The sequence below is a fragment of the Misgurnus anguillicaudatus genome, chromosome 4 (genome assembly GCF_027580225.2).
Source record: "Misgurnus anguillicaudatus chromosome 4, ASM2758022v2, whole genome shotgun sequence".
NCBI classification, from domain to species: domain Eukaryota; kingdom Metazoa; phylum Chordata; class Actinopteri; order Cypriniformes; family Cobitidae; genus Misgurnus; species Misgurnus anguillicaudatus.
Genome location: NC_073340.2, coordinates 11,707,202 through 11,734,467, shown reverse-complemented (window position 1 = coordinate 11,734,467; position 27,266 = coordinate 11,707,202). Strand labels below are relative to the sequence as shown.

The 27,266-nt window shown below is 38.5% G+C and overlaps 1 protein-coding gene across 1 annotated transcript in view; it reads left to right on the top strand.

Moving 5' to 3' along the window:
- The window catches only part of arid5b (AT-rich interaction domain 5B), a 143,196-nt gene extending 126,207 nt beyond the window's left edge, over positions 1 to 16,989 (top strand). Inside the window, exons 9-10 of the mRNA XM_055175639.2 lie at positions 6,328 to 6,523; positions 12,742 to 16,989. Of these exons, the coding sequence (XP_055031614.2) occupies positions 6,328 to 6,523; positions 12,742 to 14,793 (2,248 nt within the window). The 3' untranslated portion in view covers positions 14,794 to 16,989. The remainder of the gene's footprint in view (positions 1 to 6,327; positions 6,524 to 12,741) is intronic.
- The last annotated feature ends 10,277 nt before the right edge of the window (positions 16,990 to 27,266 follow it).

The window sequence follows — 27,266 nt, the reverse complement described above, 5'->3', positions numbered from 1 at the left end:
GCAGGAAGTAGAGGGTTGTAGTCCAAACCGGCCGTTCGCTGTAGGCTTTAAAAGGCGAATTCTGTTAAAGAAAATATATCGCCTCACAGTGAACTTTGAGCTTTATCATTTTAAAGGTATTATTCATGCTCTAACAGCAACAATACACACTAACTAGGATTTAAAAAATGGGATCAGAAAGAATGTGACCTTTAAGATTGATGTTAAAAAAATTATTAGTTTTTGTAGGTATTGAAAAGGTTATTTTTTTTTAATAAAAGCTATGGTTCTCTTTAAAAGTCGTTTATTTTCCAGTCATGGAAGTAAAATCAGCATGGTTTTAATTGCTGTAAATGTATGGACAGCCTACATGATGTGTAATCTCAAAGAATAATTTACAAATATGCAAGAAAAGGTTTGCACTCTTATTTGTAACAAACAACAAATAAGTGTTTTAAAAAGCATTACTTACAAAGAGGTACAAAGTCATCATATACAACAAATCCATGTGGTAGCATTTAAAAAACAATGCAAAATAAATGCAACTATTTGCACTTTTAAAAATCAGCTTAACAAGCTAGTCATGTAATATGTGCTCATTCATGTCCAAGAGACTCAATAATAATAATCTTTCACATGTTAATCCTTTAATTTTAAATTTTATTTAAAAATATTTGTTCTGCTGTGTGTGTGATATGTAAAGTGGACATGCGTTATCGTCCGTTTATAGGTGCATAACTAACGCACTCATTAAATAACAAAAACAATATTGTGCCATTTTCGTTGCCTCAAAATAGCAACGCGCCAACCATGCGCCTGAACACACCTCGTTTTCAGACCAGAATACCCATGGGCGCAAATGCATTTGCTATTTAAACAACGTGCCACTGGAAGTGAAAATGATAACTGCACTGGGCTGAAACTAGCAAAAAAACACTTGCATTTCACCGGGTGTATGACAGGGCCCTCTAAGTTTTCCTCCTTTTGCTATAATGACACATAAGCTGTATAGACACAAAACCTGAGGATCTATACAGGGAGTGCAGAATTATTAGGCAAGTTGTATTTTTGAGGATTACTTTTGTTATTGTACAACCACAGAGCTCCTGGTCAACTCAAAATGCCAACAAACCCTCAAACCTGAACATTTAAGTAGTAAAAGTGAAATTTTGGCTTTCTTAAGAGAATATTTCTATGTACATCATTATTAGGCAACTATTAGTGTGCAGAATTATTAGGCAACTAAATGAAAAACAAAGATTTTACCGTCTCACTTGTTTTTTTTCACCTGTTAAAGTGAGAATAATAAACAAACTCTACATCTACAAAAAAAAACCAATAAAACAATAAAAAATATATAAACTCAGTGTCCAATATAGCCACCCCTCCCCTCGACAACAGCCACAAGCCCTCCATTCACGGACCCAGCCAGCCTCCCGATCTGGTCCGAACCAACACCCTGCGCAGCCACAACCACAGCCCCCCAGACACTGATGCAAGTACTTTGATGCATGTTTTGAAGCGTTGTCTTGCATAAAAAAGTCTTATTGAAAGATGCAGATTTTTTCCTGTACCACTGCTTGAAGAAAGTGTCTTCTAAAAATTGGCAGTAGGTCTGAGAGTTGTTTTTTATTTCCATTTTCAACCCAAAAAGGTCCAACAAGCTCATATTTAATAATACCTGTCTGTGCCTGCCTGCCTGTAATGTAGAAGACACTTTCTTCAAGCAGTACAGGAAAAAGTTTGCATCTTTCATGAAGACTGATTATTTTGTAAGACAACGCTCCATCACATACATCACAAGTACTCCACTGCATGGCTGGCCAGTAAAGGCCTTAGAGATGAAATACTAATGCCATGGCCCCCTTCTTCACCTGACTTAAACCCTATTGAGAACTTTTGATCCCTTCTTAAGCAGGACATTTGCAGTGAAGGTAAACCGTACACCTCTCTGAACAGTGTCTGGGAGGCTGTGGTTGCGTCTGCACAAAATGTTGGTTCAGACCAGATCAAGAAACTGACTGAATTCGTGAATGGAAGGCTTGTGACTGTTATCGAAAAGAAGGGTGGCTATATTGGTCACTGAGTCTATATATATTTTTTTTATTATTGTTTTATTATTTTTTTTGTAAAGGTAGAGTTTGTTTGTTATTCTCACTTTAACAGGTGGAAAGGGAACACGTGGGATGGTGGAATCTTTGTTTTTCATTTGGTTGCCTGGTGGTTCTGCACACTGGTAGTTGCCTGGTGGTGATGTACATGGAAATATTCTCTTGGTGGGGCCAGGGTTTCACTTTTACTGCTTGGATGTTCGGGTTTGAGGGTTTGTTGGCATTTTGGGTTGACCAGGAGCACTGTAGTTGTACAGCAACAAAAGTGGTCCTCAGGGGTGCAAGTTGCCTAATAATTCTGCACTCCCTGTATTATTCAGCATAATTTAAAGACTGATACTTGGAGCAAATCTAACCTTTTAAATACAATTTTTTAACATAGGTGTCAATATTTGTTTTATTAAGCTGTAAAACATTTGGACCCTGCTGTATTTACAGGCAAGAAAAGTTGTCAATAAAGACTGCAAATGTTTGCATATTTGGATACTCTAAATCTTCAGTTCTCCCTACCAACATTAAAACCAAATCTATGACCTTGCTTTGCTCTCTCTCTCTCTCTCTCTCTCTCTCTCTCTCTCTCTCTCTCTCTCTCATAAAGAAACATTTAATTGCATATTTCCAGTTCTTGGCATCGCGCCTTTACCGGCTGTATGAAATGAGTTCTGCTGTCTATCTGCCAGCTGCTGAGCTCAATGAAAATAACAAAAATTTAAATCTCACAGACGCCCTCAACCTCTTAAAAACGTTTTTCCTCTGAGGAAAACTCCGCAGCTTAACTTGTTCTGAGTTATTCTGTTTTTCTTCTGTGAACTGAAACGGGAAGGAACAGTGACTTGTTATTCCCATAAATGGTCATGTGTAGAGAAAGAGCTGAGATTTATTTTCTGACTTCTCACCTCGCGATGGGATGGGGGGCTCGTTTTCATTCCTAATTAACACTCTCACACAAACAGATTCCCAAACCTAAATACGCAAAATGAGAGCAAAACATCTTATATTAATTATTCCTCACATGTAAAAGAGTTTACGATGGGGCGTCAGCTGAGTAAGAACTCTCTATGGGGATTTGAAAAACACCTTGTTCGTTCCAGACGAGAGAGATTTCTGAGGATTAGCCGTGAACAAGATAAGTCATTGTGTGCATTATTATGCCTGCGTTATGTAAACATGGATTGAAACATTACAGTGGGAATCAGGTATTTGGCAGCTGCCCGCTATTTTGATTCGACTGTGCGGACCGAGCCGTTTTCCACTTTTAGCAGCTGTAACATGTTTAAACTCTTGTGGTAATGGGATCTGAAGATGAATGTTCCCTCTGGGCTCCCGCTTAGCTTTACCACTGGCTGGCCGCCAGACCTCAACCGGCATAGTTTTCCAACACAGCCCCTGTCTGAGCGTGCTCAGTGCGGTCCGGCTATGAGCAACCCGGACATCGGCGTGTCAAAATAACGTACTGTAGGGGTAAGCGGGGGAAATGGCTTTTTTGTTTTGAGGCTTAGTTTTAAGACTGTGTTACTGTAACAATACTACTTTGTAAAAAGATGCTTTCAAGTCTAGCTATCAGTTACTAGGAGTTGACATATAGTATGTGATATGTTTTAGGGAACAAGTCGGTGATTAATATAACTCCGAAATCAATAAAAACATAAAAACACTCTTTGCCCAGTATCATAATAAAAACACATCAAAACTGGTCACAAATTCACAGGTGAGAAAAAAATAAAAGCACAGATTCCTGTGTAACTGATTAAAATAGCTGTGTTGAATTAACCCCGTGCTAATTTGTGACTTGCTCACCCATACAACTGCAAACTAGCTGACATGAATGCTGGCAGATCTTATTTAGTCAGAATTAAAAAGAAAGGGCTTGTAGAAATAATTGTGAATAGTGATAAATCAGGGGTTCATATGGATTTATCTGCTGCACATTTTTGCAATTGGGAGGTTGTGATTTGTAAGATTCTGGCAGATATTTATAATTCCTCATGCTCAGTTCCCAGTCGGACTCATTTATCACATGAGACGCATTATAAAAACTTCAGTCTATGAGGGCAGGGAGGCAGATGAGATTCCTGTGTATCCAATTACAAACCAAACTGTGATGTCCTCCAATAAATCATTATTTCAGACTGTATATATACAGTACAGTCTGAGTATACTGCCCTCATTTTGTAGCTAATTTCTAGGTACAATTTCATTAGGTTCTTGTTTTTCCCTACTTGTCCAAATATCACTTGCTTAAGTATATTTGTGTATGTTTTGAAGTGTTTTTAACTACTGTACAGACATTTTTATTTCCCTGGTGTTGATTGTTTAAAATTGTTTTTTATTGGTTATATGAAGCTCATATTAAAACTGTCTCAGAAACTCTGTGTTCATGATATTTGGTATGGTATTTATGATCATTTTTAATTATAAAAATAAACCCCATTTCTAAAAAGAAAATGAGTTATGGCCAAAATCAGTATTGTATTAGGTCAGTATTTAAAAGTAAATTCTTAATTTTATGCAAAGTCTGATATCCGCTGTGTTATTCTGTCATCTTTTTTCCCAATACGCAATAAACGCCAGTCCTCTTTCTCTGCAGAATGCAATAAATCCGCTCAACAAATCACAGCGCACCATTCTACACACTGTAAACAAACAATGGCGGCGCGTTGAATACACGGAATCCTAGTTTTCCTCATCTTGTTCTTCGTGATTAACAAACAAACAAAAACAAAATAATACTTTAATGGCATTGATAAACCTGTGGTGGTTTTCTGTGACGGGAAAGAAATGAAAGCCATCAACATCTAATAATTTACATGAGAGGCACTCGGGAGACGGTGTCGGTTCCTTGTTCCCCCGACAGCATCAAGCTTCTGTCATGCTAACACACTGACCCCAGGGTCATAACAACTTTTATTTTTCGCGAAGGCGCATCGTTATATATATATATATATATATATATATATATATATATATATATATATATATATATATATATATATATATATATATATATATATATATATATATATATATAGTCGCCAAAGGTTTTTTTATTGGCTTGTCCCACAGTCAGATTGTCCATTTTTGACTGTGCGTTACTACATTTTATAAAATAACACTGCTTTAAATAATCATATTTTTTGTATTTATTTTATGTATTGGTTTATTATTTATTATATGACTATTATTGATATAAATGTAACATTAACGGTACATTCACACGGGGCATCTGCGTTAACGCTTCTCATTTACTTTTAATTGGTGACGTTGTCGAACTGAATTGTGGACCCGTCAACGGTGCGTTACTGCCGTTGCTCGCGGCAGAGGTTAAACATTTCTTAACTTTAAGCACCAACGCGAGCGTCAGCCAATCAGATCGCCTTGTGCAAATAACCGTGTGCAGAGCCAGCTAATTACGTTTATGCAAGACCATGCGGCCACTGTGATTGGCTGTTGGCCACACTTCAGACAGGCCTTTTGTCAAGCATTAACACTTATGCCACGTGTGAATACCAGTTTTGTTGTGGCATCATTTAAACCGCAAACAACATTTCAAAATTAGCATGCTTTTACACCAGTAAAGACGTAATGTTATAAATGTCCATGATGTCACACATGTAAATATTGTTTGAAAAGTGTTTACAGCTTACTATAAGGGTGTGTACACCAAATCGTTTAAACGTGACTAAAAACGCTAAGCGCACACCAACTGTAGGCGCTTGCATGCTTTTTTCAGCTAAACGCATTGGTTGCTATGATACTTCGTTGGCGTCGTTGAACTTTGATTGTTGTGATATTTGTCCCGCCCCTCTTCCAATCACAATTGGACGGCCGAGTCAGAAGTGACATTGACTAGCTGAGCGTTTCACCCAAAGTTTAAAAATTTTCAAGTTTTGAGCGTGGAAAAACTGCAGAAAAACGGCGCGCAGCGCAGACAAAACCCGCCAGCCGCTGGTGTTTTTAAAAAGCATGGCACTTCCATTGGAAACAATTAAAAACATACGCCAGCGTACACGCCTTGTGCACGCCCCCTAAGAAGACAGATATCTTTTTTGTCTTTTATGACGTCATGCCTGATTCATTTACACAGTTTGTTTAAGATTAGACATAAGGTTGAGAGAAAACAATGCTATCAGTTATAATTATTATCAGTTGAGGAAGGAAGTCAGTGTGGTGTGAGGTTCAAACAGAGGATGACGCAGCCTCATTTCACTAACCTGTATCTCTTTCCTCTGTCCCTCAGACTTATTCTGCCCTATGAGAGATTTACTAAAGGAGAAGAGGACAAACCTCTGCCCCCCTCCAAACCCCGCAAACAGGAAGTTGGTGGCCCGGAGGGAGCTGTCAAAGCAAAGTTAACAACCTTGAAGCGGCCTAAGGACGAACAAAATCAGAAGTCATGGACTGAAAAAGACCCCACGGCTAAAGTCCCAGAGCAGGTCAGTATCATTCAGCACATCAGAAATGATGCTGATGCTCATCCATAGGTCCAAAAAAGGATCTGAAAACCCGAGGTCCAATAATCTTTGATTAATTGTCGATAAGAATTAAATCGATAAAACTTAACGATTGTCGAAAAAGCAAGCACGTGTATGCGGCGCCTGCGCGAAGCACATACACAACCGGTGAAAAAATTAAACAAGCGTGTAAAAGTTAAACTAGCCATGATCACAACGATGCTCGCTGCCAAACACACACCTGGACTTTTTAACCTCATTCGAGATGAGGCTGGCTGCTAACGCAATGAAATGGCATCCGCAGTGGATCTGAGAGGGTCCAAAGCTGAAAATGCAAATACGGTTAGGATACTGAAAGCAAAGACGCTCTTCAGGGAAGCCTGCAAGATTAGCAAAGCAACACTGCTAACGCTGCTATACACAGGGAAGGAGACCAGGGGCCCTATTTTAATGATCTAAGTGCATTGTCTAAAGCGCACAGCGCAACGTCTAAATGGGCGTGCCCGAATACACTTTTGCTAATTTAGCGACGGGAAAAATGGTTTGTGCGCCGAGCGCATGGTCGAAAAGGGTAGGTCCTTTTTTAATGAGTAATGGGAGTATTTTGGGCGTAAAGTGCAATAAACCAATGAGAGTCTCAGCTCGCATTCCCTTTAAAAGCCAATTGCGCTGGCGCTATGTCTAATCCCTATTTAGATGACGGACTTTGTAAACTGAAAAACTAAGCGGAGGAAGAAGATCACCAGTTTAAGATTGATGTTACATAATTGTGATGTTTTTCACTTGTATTGAAATTGTTATTTTTTTATTAAAACACGTTTTCTTTTATTCATGGAAGTAAAAAAGCAGGCTTTTAATTGCTTTAAATGTATGGCTATCCAATATCATCAAAAATTATTTACAAGTATGTAAGAAAAGGTTTGTACTCTAAAAATACTTTATTTATAACAAACAGGAGATAAAGAATTTACAAACGGCTCTCCGCACGTTTCAGCACTTGGACAGCATCAGTTTTTTAAAGCATTACTTAAAAATGTTTCTCATCCCACCATATCCACAGGTACAGAGTCATTATATAAAATAAATCCATGAGGTAGCATTTAAAAAAAACATTTAAAAACAGATTCATTTGTTTAAAGCAAAGCATTTATTTACTTACCAGGCTACAGGTGAAGCAGCTCTTTGCACTTTCTAACGTCTCATAATTGGTCCTCATTTATGTCCAGGAGACTCAATAATAATCTTTTACATTCAATCCTTTAAACTTTCATATTTAAAAGGGTTTTTGTGCTGCTGCACATTTATGTATGTGATAAGCAAACCCGCATTGTCCTCCCGTTTATAGGCCCATATTGCTAACACGCTGTTTAAATAACAAAAAACATATTGCGCCATTGACTTTAGACTTTAGAGCAGGTTTTTGTTGGTCAATGGCGTAGTCTATTTTAGTTGCCTCAAAATAGCAACGTGCCAACAATGCACCTGAACACACCTCGTTTTCAGACCAGAACGCCCATGGGCGCAAAAGGGGGCGCAAATGCATTTGCTATTTAAACAACGTGGCGCTAAACGTGAAAATGATAATTGCGCAGGGTGGAAACTAGCAAAAGACACTTGCGTCGCGCATTGCGCTGCATTGCGCCGGGTGTAAGATAGAGCCCCAGAAGCGTTTTAAATAAACAGATTAAAATGTAAAACTTAAATTCTGGCAAGAAACTAAAATGTTAACTGTAAATGAATGTCGTTACACTCTGAACGCCCGCAACATATATCATTGATCATCATTATTGACTGGCTGAGGCGCTACACGCTAAACACTGTTGCAGGTTTTCTAATGGAAGATTGAAATCTTCATAATGTAAGCGTCTTTGCTGAAAGTACGCCGGAGGTCTAAAGCTGAGGTGACAACGGGAAAAGTGCCCTTTGTGTGCTTCTTGGATATAATTACAACAAACGGTGTATCAACGACTCAGAAAACGAGGTGAACACATAGAAAAATAACACTTGATGATAAGGAAACTTTTATTTTGTCATGCACGCACAGACTTTCATCCCACAGTGCGGAGTACCCATATGAGGCGGAGTTATACTTTGTTTATTAGTCATTATATTTCATTACAAGATTAAATTGATGATTTTACATTGACTCGTTTTACAATCCCACTAGCATGTTATTAAGAAAAAATAAAATCTTTTAATTTGCGTGAGGAAGCTGGAACTCTTTCGCACACTTTTATGTCATTTGCTATATGTCACTGCTATAAAGGCTTATTGCACTATTACTGTTAACGATTATTCGCTTGATTGATCGTTAATTTAAACGATCATCGAATATAGGAAATTGCATAATTTGACATCCCTAGTTAAAACAAATTGTCACAGGGTTGGTTCGGACTCAGGTCTACTTTTCTTGAGTTTGTCTCGGGTATTTCTTTGTAAAAAAAAAATTGCACGTCGGGTAAAAAGTGATTCGGTCATTTCGTGTCAGGTACATTTCTTTGGATCCCAAAAGACCTCTACTGTGAACCGCTCTCATGTGCATTTTATCTTACTCAAGTTCACTTGTGATGAATTCACGTTTGCTGTCTACATTGTAAATAGCTTTTGGGACCTTATTGCCCCGCCCCATAACAGTTCCTGGCTCAAAAACCTCAAGTTTAGGAGCCTGTCAGAACACATTTTTCATCTCAGATAAATATTGGTACTTGATCTAGTACTAGCACCTGTCAATGTGTAAGGGGCAACACATTAAACTGGATGCCTTTCTTTAAAAAATAAGCTGTCACAAGCCTGTAAAGATTCTTCTGTTAGGAGCAGCTGGATGATTTGGCTGATTTTAAAGCTCTAACAACAGCATGGATATCAAACTGTGTTTCTTTGTCTGACCGACTTCTTTATACGCTGTGCCTGATTCAGTTATTTTCTGTAAATCTGGTGTTTTTCTCTCTCTCTCTGTTTCCATAAGCTTCCTCTGAGTTTTGTTCACAAATCAATCTGAAGAGGCTGAAATCACTGTTGGTTCTTTCTATCAACAAGACCTTTTGTGCTCACAGCATGTTTTCACATCATATCTGTAACCATAATGTAACGAGCCAATGGATTTCATGTTTCCATTCATTTTTGCAAGAACAGGGCTTATTTTTGTCCCTGAAAGCCAATAAATCCATGGTGATTTGCAAATGTCTCTCCAGTTAAGCATAAATATGAAAAAAGAAGAGCACAGCCAGGGAAAGGAATGTAAATTGAGTTATTATTTTCACATGAATAAGCAAATGATTGCCGAGAAGATGAAAGGAGTGTTTGAAAACGTCTGTCAAATTCAGACACATTTCAAAGCCGTTACGCGGCGCGTATTCATTTCTGCCACATATGAAACGCGTTAGAGATTGCGGTGGGGAAACACAAAGGGCTGTTGTAGGTTCTTGCCCACCTCATCTGTCTGGTATGTTGTGTCATTTAAAAGACCTCTCCGGATAATTGATTCTACATCGTACAAGACAGAAAATGAAAATCTGTGTTCAAGGCAGAGCTGATATGACAAGACTCGGGCACAGAACGGAGAAAAAACGCTTAAAGCGGAGCTATAGATCCGGAGAGATAAAAAGGACATTTGGAGAGATAGAAGTTGGGAGTTGTCTCGAGGGCCCGCATGTCATTGGAGAATAATCAGGCCATGCACAAATACAGACGGACTGCTCTGCTAAAAATCAGACGATTGTAAGCTCTGTTAAATCAGTCCCTTACCTTTTGTAGCCATGTAACCCTACATGTGACCCTAAAGACATAAATTGGGTTCAAAGGGCAGAAGACAGCGTGACCCCTCAGGTATACCAATACTTGATACCAATACCAGATTTATGGTTTTTAATACTAATACTAACACAGCATTAGGTAAAGTATTATTCACGTAAACAGTCATTACGGATGAAAACCCTTAAAAACTCTTGAAAGTTGTCAGATATTAGATCAAACCAATCATGCTGTTTTTAACAAGCTGTTTGTATCCGCAGCGTGTAATGCGATGTATGAACGTGATTATTCACAAGCGGTTGCACATTTATTCGGGTTGAATGGGGAAATAGAGTAAAATAGACGTGCCAGTCTTTTCTTTGACCCCAGCTGAAGTCAAACATCTGCAGATCTTATCTTCCAGTGCTGATGATGAATAGATGGGCGGGTTTGTACCAAAGCCATTGCTCTGAAGTTCCGGTGAGCATATGCTCATTAAAGTCATCTGGAGTTTACAACACTTGTGTGATGCTCTGGACTGACAGCAGGTGTCTGTTGCGCTCTCTTACAGCCAAACAAGCTGACTGAGTTTTGTGCTGTCATTCAATTAGAGTGCATTTGGAGATTCTGTTTAATGAAACAATGCTTTACAATCTCATCTTTTATTTATTTGTGTTTGAAAGAGGAGAGAAAGGATATTTTCTTTTTGGAAAATAGTGTGGGATACACTTTAAGAAGTTAGACACTTCAGCCCAATTTATTCTTCTGCGTCAAGTGTACGGCATAGCCTACATACCATAGACTGTAAAAAAAATATGGACGTAGTGTCCGTGACGTCACCCATTGGTTTGTAAAGATCATTTTTGAAGCTTAAAGTAGACGTTGCCTGCCGTCACCATCTTGGCCATGCGTCACCGCGAATCACTCGCGAAAATGGGTAAAGAGGTGGGACATGGGTGAAGCTGAGGTGGCTGGTTGCTGAAACCACGCCTAGCTCGATTCTTGTGACACCAGTGGCTGTTCAACCGTCACTCAAGCGGCCACGCCTTTAATTATGCAGAACTTTAAAGCTTAAAATAATTTTAACGGATGAGTAACAAACAAATTCACCCCCTCACAGTTGTCATGAAGGGCAAAATTAGCTATATAGACCAAAAACACGTTTTGTACCAGGCTGTAAACATATTATTTTCTACTGTAAAGTTGGGCATTTTTAACTTGGTGGTCTATGGGAATTGACTCCCTTTTGGAGCCAGCCTCAAGCGTCCAGTCGATGAATTGCAGTTTAAGTCACTTCCGTATTGGCTTCATCAGAAAGATCGGAAGGTTGCCCATCGCTACATACACATAGTTATGTACCCTACGCCATACCCTGACGCGCACCTCCCTAAAAATGTAACAATGTGTCAATTCTATGCAGACTGCAAGTGCTGTGATTGGTCTGCTATAACCCCTCCCTCAGGTCCCAAATAATCTGCAACATACAGCGTCGCATCTCGCCATATGCATTTCTGCTTGAAGTCCTCAGACTTTTCATAGTTCCCAATTTTATTTTATACACCTACCACACACCCCTTGCCCCTTGAAACAGAGTGGAAATATGTTCTACGTCAAAGTAGTCGTAAGTTTACTGGGTTAAAGTCTAAATAGTGGCCCAAAACCAGCACACCAGACACCCCTCTGTTGGCAATTCCAGGTGATCTTGCCCTCCGTCTGTTCACGTTCTGATTTCCCAGTCTATTCACAATCACTGTAGTAGACTGGCAATCTGAAGCTCTAAGAGTTTTCCCTGGTGCGCCACCTACCGAACAAGATCAGACCGTTGGAACCGGGATGCAATCAGACTGGGGAATCACCACATGATCGCGCCAGGGGGAACGGGATCGAGTTCCGGGGGTGACACAAGCTTTTGGGAGACAACATACTTTGTAGAAATTCTGTAAATTAAAACGCACAAACCTGAACCAATAAAACACAATAAATGGGACTACTCTTTAAAGAACAGTTAATATTTATATTATTTTAATTTTTGTTTGTGCATTTATGAGAAAAATGTATTAAAATATAGTTTGTTACAGTTCAGAGAGGTTTTTTTTAAGTTTTTTTGAAAGAAATTTTGAAGTGCCAGTGGAGTCAGATGAAGATACAACGTGATGACCTCACTGATATACTAATTACGTAATGATGTAATCTAGCCACTTTCCGTTGATAATAGTTGGCAACACTGAAAACAATTTTTTGTTATCAACGTGACAATTCAGAAATGCGCACATACTTAACTATAGAAAATATATTTTTAAATGCTTTGAAAACTTTCATAAAGACTTTGCATGGGTATTTAAACCACCAAATATTGAGATATCTGTACGGTTAAAAACTTAGGGTAAAACTGTATTTTTTATAATAAGGTTAACATTTGCATGGAATTGCCCAAATAACTCATTACTATTACTTTTATTGTGTGTCTACAGGAACTAGAGGAAAAGGAAAACGTCCAGGAAAAGGGTTTGGACAAGCAGGAGAGCCAGCAGTCACAGGGTCAAGGCCTGAAGGAGATAGAAGCAGAAAGTCCTCTTTCTGAAGATGAGGAAGTGCAGCCACTTGTCAAGGATGAAGAGGAAAAACCAATATTCTGTAGCATATATGAACAGGCAAACGGGAATCCCTCACTTCCCCAAGATGGTGCACCACTTAAATCAGAGGACTGTGATGTGTTTCCTGCTTCTACTGCTGCTATGCCACTACGGCATGCCCACTCCCTCCCCGTTTCACACACAGTGGACCAATGGAAGCATGGGATGGTGGAATTCAAGGTACCTCCTGGTGCCCTTGGAAACGTCGAACCAAAGGAAAGCCACAACCAAGTGGGATTGGTGCTCCCCACTCTAAAACAGAAACCGCTCACAATTCCTGAAGTCCCTGCTGAAAGTGGCGAACCCTGTAGAAAGGAAGAAGCTTGTTTCAGTTACAATCCTCTCCTCTACCCCAGGGGAAATCCTGGCATTATGTCACCCTTAGCCAAGAAGAAGATGTTGTCCCAAGTCAACGGCACAGGACCTTTTAATAATTACCCATATGGACCACCACCTCCATTAGTCAGCAGGAGATTATCCAGCAGTGGTACAGAAGGGACAACCACTGGACAACAGAGCTCTCAGGCTCCATCTACAACTGAAACTAACGTGGTGATCAAACGCCCATCGGTTATCCAGCATGCCCAGAGCTTCAAGCCCAGAAGTAATGAGGAAAGGCGGTCCTTAACAGAAGCCCACCAGAAAGAGGGATGTAGTGAGGGAGAACCTCTATCTCAGCCGCAGCCTACGCAGATAAGAGAACCATACCTAATGAAGGCTGACATTCACTCCAGTATGGAGAAATCTGCTGAGATGCCTCGTCCTGGCCAGGCTCCCAGCTTCCTGAGCGACTTTTATTCTTCACCGCACCTGCACGACCTCTGCCGACAAACCGAGCACCACCTGAGCAAGGAGCAGATAAGCAAGTATATCAGCAGAGAGTACCCTCTGGGTTGTAAGACCACGCAGGGCTTTCCTCCAAGCCAGCATCCCGATAATGTGGGTTTGAGTTACTCTGCCCGACTAAGTCAGAAAGATAAGAGCTCACCTGCAGAAAGGGTAACAGAGGAGCAACCGACTGACTTGAGCCTCCCCAAGCCCTCTCCTCACAAACCATCCCTTTCAACGTTCCCACATCCCACAATGCATCAGGACATTAAAAACTCTTCTTTATATCATTCAGGCAGTGGTCATAGCTCGAGCATAGATTATCATCCCAGGGCCTGTCGGGTTCCTCCCATGACCGTGTCCACACCTAAAAAGGTAGCTGAATCTCACTCAAGGGTTCTGGAGAAAGTTCACAATGGCAGAGCAGAAGATGCGTTAGGCTACAAGATTGACGAGCTGACTCGGCCCGCTCTGAGCACCAAAAGCAGCCCGCAGAATATCTGCACTACACGGCCACTGAAAAGGAACCTCGAAGAGCTGGAGAACGGACCACCTGAGAAAAAGATCCGGGCCGTGACACCCTTGCACTGCTCCACGCAAAGAGATGGCCCAGGGAAGGTTCGTACTCCGGAAGCCGACGGAGAGTCCGTGAAGCTGGCAGAATCTGCACGAATGGTGCATAGTTACACTACAGAGGGCCACAAGTTCCCCTTGCACTCCCACCTTTTCCAAGGACTGTATCCAGGGGCATTTGTCTCTCAAGTGCAGGACATGTGTGAAAGCCTGGGCTCCCACGTCCCCCCGAGTTACTCTCATCCTCTGCAGTACTTGAAGAACCAGACTGTGCTGTCACCGCTCATGCCCCCCTTCGCAATTCATTCCTTAATGATGCAGAGACAGTTCCTGGCTCCCAACCCTGCCCACATGTACAGGCACCAGGTGGGGACTTCATATGGGGACATTCTGCACCCCGGTCTCTACCCCATGTCGGCCCTCCACCCCCAGCCGGCTTTCAGCCCCCCTCAGCTCTCCTCGGTGCACCCCAGCACTAAACTATCCTAGGTGATGTGGTCGGATGTTCCCGGCCCACACCTAACTCTGACTCAATGCTCCCCGGAAAATCCCATCAAGCATGGTCACGCTATGTATCTAACAAAGTGTTTTATAAATGCTTTAATGCGGGAGCCGTTGTTTCCGTTTTCACCTTCTTGCCACTAAAGTTTATAATTTGCACATTTCATCGAACAGGGGCCAGCTGGGCCAATGGTGACTTACACGCCGCGCTGTTCGAAAGTGTCCGTTTTCTCGTTGGAAAACATGTTGCCTTGGCACAGGTGCTCAAGTGGAGATTGATGTAATTTCAGTGGCGGAGGTGTCCAAAAGAATGTCGAGTGACAAATCAGTGCAATGCAGCGGTGCTTTTTCTGTCCATTCTGAGCTCTTTTGTCTAAAACACTACGACAGGACAATTCAAGAGCTGCCTGGTTAGCTGTTGGACATTTTTACATTACTCTTGACTGTGTGTGTTGCTTCGTTGTTGTTATTTTTTTATTGTAACAGTGTGGTAGTTTCACATTTATTTTTCAATCCTACAAGGGTTAAGCAATGAGATATCACATTTGATAATGCAAAAAAGAGAGCAGAGTATTGCGGTTTGGCACGTTACACGGTTACATGTAAATAAAACGAACTTTCCTTGAAGGAATGGATAAGGTCAGTGAGGAAACGTAAGATGGCTTTACAAGCTTCTCTGACCACTGTCTGCAGCCGGCCAACCTTTCAGCTCCTCGCACACCCAGCCAAACCTGCTCCCGTTCGCCAGGGCAATGTGGAATGTGTTTGTCAAATGTAGGACTGAGGTGCTTGTACATATCCTACATAGTTCATAAACTCTACACGTTTTGTATCACACTCACTCGCTACTGTATTTTCTGATTGCTCTGAACTGTGGAGCTGGAGAGCGATTTTGGACTTTGCTCAGAAGAGGAAACAATGCAGTGTGTACAGAACTACCTAACTGTCAGAAAGCAAGTTTTGTATTTGCTGGTGTACACTTGCGATCGCTTACTCAGAGGACTTTTTTATCAGGAGAGATAAATGAAATTTAAAATTACAGTTGGGGAAAAACACTTTAGGAGCACTTAGTTAAGCACACACGCAGGCTTTTCCATCTGTTTCAGTTTATGGATAGCTAGTCCAAATTGGTTTCGATATAATGTTTAAGTTTAAGTCTGGCAGCGATTAAATTTGCGTATTAGGGGAATAGTCTACTCATTTTCAATGTTGAAATGTGTTATTGCCTTGACTGGGAACTGTTGATGCATCCCTCTGTCATCTGTGTGCGTGCACGTGGGCGCTGGAGCGCGCTGCGACGCTTCGATGGCATTTGGCTTGGCCCCATTCATTCAGTGGTGCCATTTGGAGATGGAGTTGGAGGTGACCAGACACATCAACGTTTTTCCTGTTTGGGACGAGTGGTTGTACGAGCAAGTTTGGTGGTACAAAATAAAACGTGGCGCTTTTCTAAGCGGATTTAAAAGAGGAACTATATTTTATGGCGTAATAGCACATTTGGGAGTACTTCGACTCGGCGCAGTAACACCCTCCCTCTCCCATTATGAGAGTGAGAAGGGGAGCGGACTTTTCAGGCGAGTCGAAGTACTCCCAAAAGTGCTATTACGCCATAAAATATAGTTCCTCTTTTAAATCCGCTTAGAAAAGCGCTACGTTTTATTTTGTACCACCAAACTTGCTCGTATAACTACTCGTCTTAAATAGGAAAAACGTTGATGTGTTTGGTCACTTCTGGCTTTGTCTCTAGATGGTGCCATTGAATCAATGGAGCTGGGCTGGATGCTGTCGGGGCGTCGCAGCGCGCTCCGGCGCTTGCGTGCGCGCACACAGATGGTGGAGGGATGTATCAACAATTCTTAGTTAAGGTAATAACATATTTTAATATTGAAAATGAGTAGACTATTCCTTTAAATGAAGTGTAACATTCGCTGGGAAATTTTGAATTGAAAACGGCATGATTTCTTTTGCACAAAAGATTTTGGGGAAAGAGTACCAAGTGACAATTTGAAAACAACACAATACTCCTAGGGGTAATCAATTGTATTTTTCTTTCTTTTTTTATTTGATGTACTGGTAGTAGAAACTAAACTTTAAGAAACGTATTTACTCCAACAGTGTTTGGAGTAACACTCAAGGTTGCTATGTAACATTTTGTAATAAGTAATAAACAGTTTTATAACTTAAGAGACTGCAGTTCATCCAGACAAGGTTTTGCAAAAATTTGTATTGTATTTACTTTTTGAAATGCAAATATTTAAAGGCGGAGTCCACGATGTTTGAAAAACGCTTTGGAAAATTAGACGGGCCGTCTACCAAAACACACTTATAGCCAATCAAATCAAATAAAATGCTGGATTGCGTATGTGTGGGGCGGGTCTATCAACAGAAGGTCCAGATTCTATTGGGGTAGGGGCGTGTTTGTTTAGGTGATTTCAAATATCAACATTGGCTTTCAAACATCATTTAAAGGACACTTTCTTCATTCACTCACCCTCATGTTGTTTCATACAAACTTTAAAAATATCAACAAACTACAATTGAAGGACTATTAAAGGTATAGTTCCCAAAAAAATGAAAATCTTGTCATCATTTACTCACCCACATGTTGTTGTAAACCTCTATGAGTTTCTTTATTCTGTTAAGGGCTGGGTATCGATTCAGATGTTCCAGATCGACTTCGATCACAAGCTATAAATCGATTCGATTTCGGTTCTCAATTCAATTTTCGATTCCGGTTCTCCGGTCGATTTTTATGCTCGATTCTCACATCAACTCAATGAATATAGATTTAATACAAATACTATATTAACTCATTCACCGCCATTGACGAGTTATCTCGTCATTTATGAGTTCATATTTAACTAATAAGTATGCCTTTCTGGACGAATTTCAAAGTGAATTTATCAAAAACGGAAGTTTAAAAAATATAACGTTTTATTTTAACTCTCTTTATGTTTGATAGTCATTCTGAGTCTGATCTCTAACATAAATTTCTTTACAAAAACGCAATTTTTTAAGCTTTTTGCTCAAAATGTTGTATTTTTGAAGAGAAATATCCATATTTCAGTGGTTAAATTAAGTAGAAAAAGTAATTATATAATGAAACGTTTTTTCCCCATTTTGTTTGTTTGTTTGTTTGTTTGTTTATTGCTTGTTTGAAAGCAGAGGGTGTGTTCTTTAATTTGATATAATTTGTATGTTTATATATTTATAGAAAATAATTTTTCCTGCAAGGAATTTTGTGAAAATTTTGTTAAAATCACAAAAATGCAGGTGGGCAACTTTTCTCAAAAAGGCTGGTGGTGAATGAGTTAATAAAAAATAACAGTGAACAGCAGTTTACAAGTGGTTAATTAATAAAAAAATTAAACGCCACAACGTCGTCGTCTTGCTTGCGAAACCTAAAATGCTTCCATACCTCTGACTTTTTATGTAAAGGTGGCATCAACGTCGATGAAGCACCTGAAACCGCCATTTTAAGCTCTGAATGAATGAATGACAGGCTCGGCTTTCGCTCCTTCGTAATATCGCGCAACGCAAAAAAGACTAGTTATTAGATTAACGTTAATCTTACGTTCAATGTCTGCTCTTTGAGAATCGATTTTGAATCGTCTACGTAAAAAAAACGATTAATAGAAAAATCTATTTTTTTTGCCCAGCCCTATTAAACACAAGAAGTTATTTTGATAAATGACGGTAACTGCAGAGTTGACGGTATCTATTGACTTCCATAGTAAGATAAACAAATACAAGTCCAATGGGTACCGTCAACTTGCCGTCATTTATCAAAATATATTCTTTTGTTCAACAGAATAAATAAACTCATACAGGTTTACAGCAACATGTGGGTAAGTAAATGATGACATAATTTTCATTTTTAGGTGCACTATCCCTTTAAAGGGACACTCCACTTTTTTTGAAAAATTTTTACAGCTCCCCTAGAGTAAACATTTGATTTTTAACGTTTTGGAATCCATTCAGCTGAACTCCGGGTCTGGTGGTATCACTTTTAGCATAGTGTAGCATAATCCATTGAATCTGATTAGACCATTAGCATCGCGCAAAAAAATAACAAAAAGGTTTCGATATTTTTCCTATTTAAAACTTGACTCTTCTGTAGTTACATCGTGCATTAAGACCGACAGAAACTTAAACGTTGCGATTTTCGAGGCAGATATGGATAGGAACTAAAACTCTTTAGTTGTTTTTTAGTGCGATGCTAATGGTCTAATCAGATTCAATGGATTGTGCTAAGCTAACATGGATTTTGCATAATATGTGCACTTTAACTGGATTTTCACAGACTGGGTCACATTTTACGGCATATGCACGAGTCATGTGGACATTTGTAGAAGTTTTTAGCATCGGATAGTTCCTGGTCACTGTTAGCTTTCATTGTATTAAAAAGAGCAGTTCAGAGATTCACAGAATATGGCACAGGAGTGACATGACATTGAGTACACGATTAAAAAGTTTTCATGTTGAACTAGGTTGAACTATTCCCTTAATTTATAACTATCACTGTTCCCCTGCCCTACTTACAGTATCATTCTTAATGTACGCCTTAGAAACAAAAGCATGCAAAGGTATGGATGTATGTTATAAATACAACGCTATTTATGAAAGAAAGACTATGACCTATTTGAGTTAGTTTATATTTATGGAGATTCAGCATGAAGCCCATCAGGCCTGCTTTAGGACATTGAGAAGACACTGTACCAGGACACATCTGCTCTAGTTTACTCTGTTCATTATAATCGTAATGAGTACTGGGAATTTCCAGGCCCCATAATTAGAGGGTTTGTCATGAGCACTTTCAGTGGAAGATTATCACAGCCAGCTGCTCATCTTCACACTTGACCATTCAAACCTGGCCTAAATCTGAGTCAAGTTTTTAAAAGACGTCTGACTGTGTCATCGTCTTCTAGTAAAACTGTCTATTTAAAGTCTGAGATGTATATATATGTACCATGCTGTGGTTAAAATAAGCAAATGATTCACTTTATAGTTTACAACTTTATGTTTTATGAAGCATTTTAAGAGATGGCAATATACAAGTTTATTTGATCCGCAGCTGGACTTTGCTTATGGAAGAATCACATGATTAAATAGTTCACGGTACAGCAAATACATGAACTACCACTTAAAACGCTCACTAATAAATATTTTAGAGAGAACAAGCTCACCATGAAACAACTGCACTTCATTAAGATATACTCCAAATGTTTCCCAAGCTTTCAATGCTCCCTCTGGTGGTTGAATTAAATACATGGTGACATAATTATAGAGCGCTGCATAAAAGCTTTGGTTTGTGGGATTTAGAAAAACTCTTATGTTGCACACGAGCAATCATCTCGCTGGTGACACGTGAAGTTATTTGATTACACAGCGACCAACTTCCTTCTGGAAATACGATTTAGGATTTGGTTTGGGATAAAAGTGTGTGATTATGAGAACAGTGATGATCTCCAAACCACCATGTGAGATGAACAAAGCTATTAAATGTTTCTCAGATTCACTCAGACACAATCGGCTTGATGTTTCCTGATTGAATGCTCTTCATGGGATTTAAATACACACTTGTGGATGTGCCACAAATTATTTCCACATTGGAATTTTTACACACACACAAACAGAGAGATCCTGAGCTGCAAATAACTTGATTTATAACGTTATTATAATAGTGTCTATTAATATTCAACCAAAATAAAAAAAATAATCATATTGATTTATTGGCAAAGTTCCCAATTAATGTTACAACATTTGCATTACAATGTGCAATAGCATTATTTAACAGAAAATGTCATGACATATAACAACTCAAAAAAAAAAAGCTAAACATGTCACATATCTTTTAAAGCTGAGATTCTTGTTATTTGAATAATGCAAACCCTTTTAAAATACAATCGACACAGCAGGTACAATTAGTGTTCTTTTTAGCCTTTTTTAAGAATGCTAAGGGGTTAAAATTGTCCCAAGGGGTTTTATAAAGTCTATAAAAGCTGTTGACTTGAAAATAAAATTGAAATGCTTGAATGAATCTAACCAGAGTTCGGATTTAAAACATCAGCAGGTTTCTGTCTGCGGGTTTGGACACAAGAGTTCTCATCAGCTGTATTATTGAAAATATTTTCTCAAATTGATGTAAGTCTGCATAGACCTCTGTGATCCTATTTTGACAAACAATTTGTGCAGGCTTAGACTCATAATAACCTCTCCATAAAACAGAGAATTTATGTATAATGTCATACAAGAATCCAATAAACAAAATAGCCTGCATATTTTCTCATCTGCCTCAGGCATTGACAATGCAACAACTCCGAGTCTGAGTATAGAGCCCCCTCTATCTGTCAAACAACAAGATTTACAAGCACTATCATGCAGATATAGATAAAACTTGGTCAACATTAAAAGACCGAATCCAAACCAGGGCTTTAATGCGACACTTAGATGCTTTGACATCAACAACACACTGCAAAAAATGATTTTCAAGAAAAAAATGTCTTAGTATTTTTGTCTTGTTTTCAGTAAAAATATTTTAAAAGATGCTTTTTTTGATGAGCAAAACGACCCAAGAAAATAAGTCTAGTTTTTAGACCAAACATATAAAATTAAAGTGATTTTGTGCATAAAACAAGCAACAACAAAAAATGCTAATGGGGTAAGCAAGAAAATTTTTCTTAAACACTAAATTCAAGAAAAATTAGCTTACCCCATTGGCAGATTTTTTTGCTTGTTTTATGCACAAAATCACTTAAATTTTATATTTTTGGTCTAAAAACTAGACTTATTTTCTTGGGTTGTTTTGCTCATCAAGCATCTTAATTTAAGAATTTTTAGATATTTTTACTAAAAACAAGACAAAAATACTAAGACATTTTTTCTTGAAAATCATTTTTGCAGTGCACTGGTCAACATTTGAAGTGGATCAAAAAACAAGACAAGAACACACTGAAAAAAAGGATACATTGAATTTAATAAATTTTTTAAGGTAAGTGGTTGCAATCAATTTATTTAAGCTACATTTAAACAAAAAGATTAGTAACGTAAAGTAAAATATAAAACTTTTGTTTAAATGTAGCTTAAATAAATTGATTGCAACCACCTTAAAAAAATTGATTAAATTCAATGAATCATTTTTTTTTCAGTGCAGGTATTGATTTTAAGAAAGCTTTTATGAAAGAGTTTGATCCACTTAAAATGTTGTCTACTGTAATTACTTCAATGTTACTGTGTTTGCACTGACACAAGGTTAACTTTCTGCTGTACTTTAATACTATTAATATTCATTTATTATAATTTATTATTACCTTGTGGGAGCTAGAGGCAGTTCATTGTCCTTTGTGATGGCACTGTGCTTTATGAAAGAAGCTGACTAAGCTATTTATCTTTTCTCCCCACTTCAGTTTCACCAGTTATTTTACCAGTCAAATGAACACCTATCATCTTAAAATGAAGCCCAGAGAGATATTATCATTTTGAACAGAACTTTTTAGGATGTCAAATAAATCGTTGGTGCCCCCAGAGTGCATATGTGAAGTTTCAGCTCAAAATATCATACAGATAATTTATTAAAGCATGTTAAAAACTACCCTACACTGTAAAACATTTGCTGTAATTTTGCAGCTGGTTGCCAGTAACTTACTGTAGAAGATAAAGTCTAAAAATGTTTCATGTTCATTTAACTTTGAACAAAATGTTGCCAGTAAAAAACATAAATGTAAAATCTACAGTAAGTTACTGGCAGCTAGTTGCCAGTAATACCCAGTAATACTGTAATTTCTACAGAAATTTTTTACAGTGTATGTCACGGCAAGTTGTGTCATTGTCACGAAAAATTTGATTAACATTATCGTGTAATTGACACAATTTTCCACTGTTTTATATGCCTCTGGAGTTATTTTTGTGCCACCCAGCACGAATTTCTATAAATGGTTTTTCGTGTCTATGCCACGACTTTCTTTATCGTGTCATTTTATATTTTTTCTCATAGTTTTTTCCTATTTTTAAATCATTGTCGCTTGGGGTTTTAAAACTATTCTCGCCTGGAGTTGGGGTTAGAGTTGGGGTTTGGCTTAGAAAGTCGCAGAAAGTGATTCTAACCCCAAGCGACAATGGTAAAAAATAGGGAAAAAACGATGAGAAAACTAAATAAAAAATGACACGATAAAGTTGTGGCACAGACACGAAAAACCATTTTAAGAAATTTGTGCTGGGTGGCACGAAACAGACAATTGTGCTCCAGAGACACGAAAACCAGCTGAAAATCATGTCAATAACACTAAAACATTAATCAAATTTTTCGTGACTATAACACGATCTTCCATGAGATTGGGTAAAATTGCCACTTTGTAGGTGTGAGCAAAAATGTGCCCTTTTTGTGTGTGTCGTTTTAAATGAAAATGACTTGATCTCTGCACTAAATGGCAGTGTCGTGGTTGGATAGTGCAGATTAAGGGGCGGTATTATCCCCTTCTGACACCACAAGGGGAGGCAAATTTCAACACTGAAAAAAATGATTCATTGAATTTAATCAATTTTTTAAGGTAAGTGGTTGCAATCAATTTATTTAAGCTACATTTAAACAAAAGTTTTATATTTTATTTTATGTTAATAATCTTTTTTGTTTAAATGTAGCTTAAATAAATTGATTGCAACCACTTACCTTAAAAAAATTTATTAAATTCAATGAATCATTTTTTTCAGTGTACCTATTTTGTCATATGGTTGCAAAGAATGGTTTACCAAAACTAAGTTAGTGGGTTGATCTTTTTCACATTTTCTAGGTTGATAGAAGCACTGGGGACCCAATTATAGCACTTAAACATGAAAAAGTCAGATTTTCATCATATGTCCCCTTTAAGAAGCTGTGGCAATGGCATAGCTACCAATACAAATATGTATACGATAGTAACACAATAAGGTTGTATTTGTTAGCATTAGTAAATGCATTAGCTAACATGAAGTAGCAATGAACAATACTACAGCATTTAAATTTCGGCATTTACTAATACATTTACTAAAACATTTGAACATTAGCAATTGTTTTGGCAAAAATGGTCCTTAGCTCCTAATTGTCTCTGTTTTTTTTTGGCATTTTTCTTTGTTCATCATGTTTATTAGTTAAAGGGGCAATATGTTGGATTTACCCCCATCTAGTGGTGAAATTGTATTTTGCATTCAAACGGACAGTGCTCTCTAGCGCCTCCCCTGGATATGGATGCCTCCTTGGGCTTACCCGTTCAATGTAAGTAAAGAGAAGAAATTCTAAGCTTACAAAGAAAAGTCAGATCACTGGCAGAGGTCATTTGACACCAACGAGGACATATTTATGAATAAAGACATTGATTTTGATTAATAAAACTACTTACAGTCCCTTTAATAATCTCGTTCAACCCCTCCCCTGTTTGCTACTCATTATGTTCACCTGTGTCTTTAGTTCTGTTTATTAACACCCCAGCCTTAGGTCAGTTCCTTTGTCAGTACTTAAGACTACGTTTAAACGTGGGCATCTATTTTCATAGACATATTAACCTCTCCGGTTTCAAAAATAACTTTGTGCACACATGTCAGTTTTCAGAAAAGTATTAATTGACATGTACCCGTGTATATATGCCGTCAAGAGCATGCCAAACCTCTAGGTGGCGGTGTAATGAGACGCTGAAGCCCACGTAAGCCAATCAGAATCCTGAAAACAGCAACGAATCACTTCCTGTTCCTCTTTTGAACAAGGTCGCACTTTTGACATAGTTGCGAGCTTTGGCGCAAACTGTGACGTTGACTGCCTAAACATCCGTTTGCAAACGTGCAACCGAAAAATTTTTAAATCTCCACTTTGGCCGGAGTTTTTAGAAAGAATCGGTTTTAGAGGCGAGATCTCCGTTTGCGTGTAAACGAAGGGAAATGTCTTTGTTTGTCAAAATAACCATGTACGTGTAAACAGGGCCTAAGTGTTGTGCTGGTTGCTTCCATCTATGTACTCCAGTTTAAGTTTCTAGCAAAAGTGAGTTTATTTTCATCATCGTTGTGCCTTGCCTGTCACCACACCACCATTACACTCATACCTGTATGTACCTCAGATATGTATACATTTGGTACCAATTTGTACCTTTTGAGGTATTTAATATGCCCTCTTTGGTCTTAATATAGCACTGAGGTACTAATATGAAGTGCAAGGGTACCACCGCATTGACAGCTGGGGACCATTTTTTAACATTTTTGTTTCTGACAGTGCTTGTGAAACTGTAATAGTAACTGTTTTTTGTTTAGCTTATGAAAGAGGTTACTGTACTTAATAATCCGTTCTCTAAGCCAACTACAAGAAAACCACCATCCAAATGTGACAGAGGAAAAAATAAATACATTGGAAAGAAAACCATTCTGAGTCTGAATCATTTCCATATACTGACTCTGAGATTTGAGTCATAATGTTAAGTGTTTATGAATAAATAAAGCCCTGGGTGGATTGTAATATTAAATCATAAAATCCCCTAAAGTCATTTCACACCATCCTTAATGATTTGTAGGGATTGTTTTGATATATGATATTCAGGGGTGCATTTCCCAAAAGTTAAGTTAGTATAAGAACAACCTGAACTAATGATGCTTTTGGGAAACATAATCCTGCTTATTGTTTTTATTCTTTCTTAAAGATGTGTAATATTAAATGCAGCCGTGTTCAATAACTTCTCTGCATCACAACATTATTGATGTCTTGAAGGTTGACTGCACTGAAAATTGATTATTTGCCCTCCAGCAAAATCACTCAAATTCATATTGCAAACCAGTATCAGAGAAAAGAGCGTCAGGGCAAAGTGAAGCGGTGTTCAAACTTTAACACGCTCCTTGGATCAAACCAAGGCTGTATGAGTGATACTGGTAAAAGATTTATCCCATAAAATAAATATTGGTGTTCAGCATAAGCGGGAGCCAGCGGTTTTAAACTTAAACTTGAAAACTTTCACTATACCCAGCTGTTAAAATCTGTTGGAGGGTTTATAAGTGGAGGAATCAGACCTTAACCTTTATCGATAACAGCAGAGCTACCACTGCACACTTTCTGTGTTAGTGAATATGTGAGCATCAAAATAAAAATGCATGATGTCTAAACTCCAAAAAAATCTTGTAAGCTTCTTTCTACCTATGGATAGTCGTAAAATGATGTGAAATATACAGTGCCCTCCACAATTATTGGCACCCCTGTTTAATATGGTCGTGGACTTCTAAAAATTCTCCTTTTTATTTAAACAACATAGAACCCAAATGCAAAAAAAGACAAAAATCCAACCTTTTTGATTTAAGTACATTACTTTGGTGGTAAAGAATTTACACATTTAGAAAAAAAAAACTTGAAATCATGCGTTCCACAATTATTGGCACCCCTGATATTAATACTTTGTACAAGCCCCTTTTGCCAACACGACAGCACTTAATCTCCTCCTATAACATTTCACAAGATTGGAGAACACAGAGAGAAGAATCTTTCACCGTTCTTCTTTGCACAATCTTTCTAGATCATCCAGTGTCCTGGGTCCTCTCTTCTTTAGCTCGCCCCACAGGTTTTCGATTGGGTTGAGGTCTGGGGACTGAGATGGCCATGGGAGGACCTTGAGTTTGTGACTGCTGAACCATTTTTGTGTAGATTTTGCCACATATTTTGGATCATTATCCTGCTGAAAGCCCCAATGACGACCCATCTTCAGCTTTCTGGCAGAGACCCTCGGGTTTTTATTTAATATGTCCTGATAGTTCAAAGCATTCATAATGCCATGCACCATTAAAAAGGTTCTGAGGGCCTTTGGAAGAGAAACAGGCCCACAGCATCACAGATCCTCCACCATACTTCACGGTGGGCATGGGGTGCTTTTCGGCATACTCATCTTTTGTTTTACGCCAGACCCACTTAGAGTGTTTGTTGCCAAAAAGCTCAATCTTAGTCTCATCTGACCAAAGCACATGATCCCAGTTGAAGTTTGTGAGAAAAGGCTTTTTCCTTGCATGCCTCCCAAACAGCTTGTTGGCATGTATAGAGGTTCTGGTAATTGTTATGGAGACTTTCTAACCCCAAGATGCCACTCTTTGTTGCAATACTGTGACAGTAAGCTTAGGAAAAATTTTTACTTCTCTAACCATCCTCCTCACTGTGCGTTGTGACAAGATAAACATGGGACCTCTTCCAACCTTGTTTGTCACTGTTTCAGTTGTTTTAAACTTCTTAATGATTCCTCTGACTGTAAATACGGGCAAGTTAATTCTTGTAGCCATTGCCTTACTTATGAAGGTCGACACACATCTGCCTTACTTGAATGGTGTGTTCTATTGTCTTTGCCATGATGACAAATGGGTAAGAGAATTAGACCTCTTTGTCACGTCATATTTATACTCCAGCACTGAAAAAAATTATTCATTGAATTTAATCAATTTTTTAAGGTAAGTGGTTGCAATCAATTTATTTAAGCTAC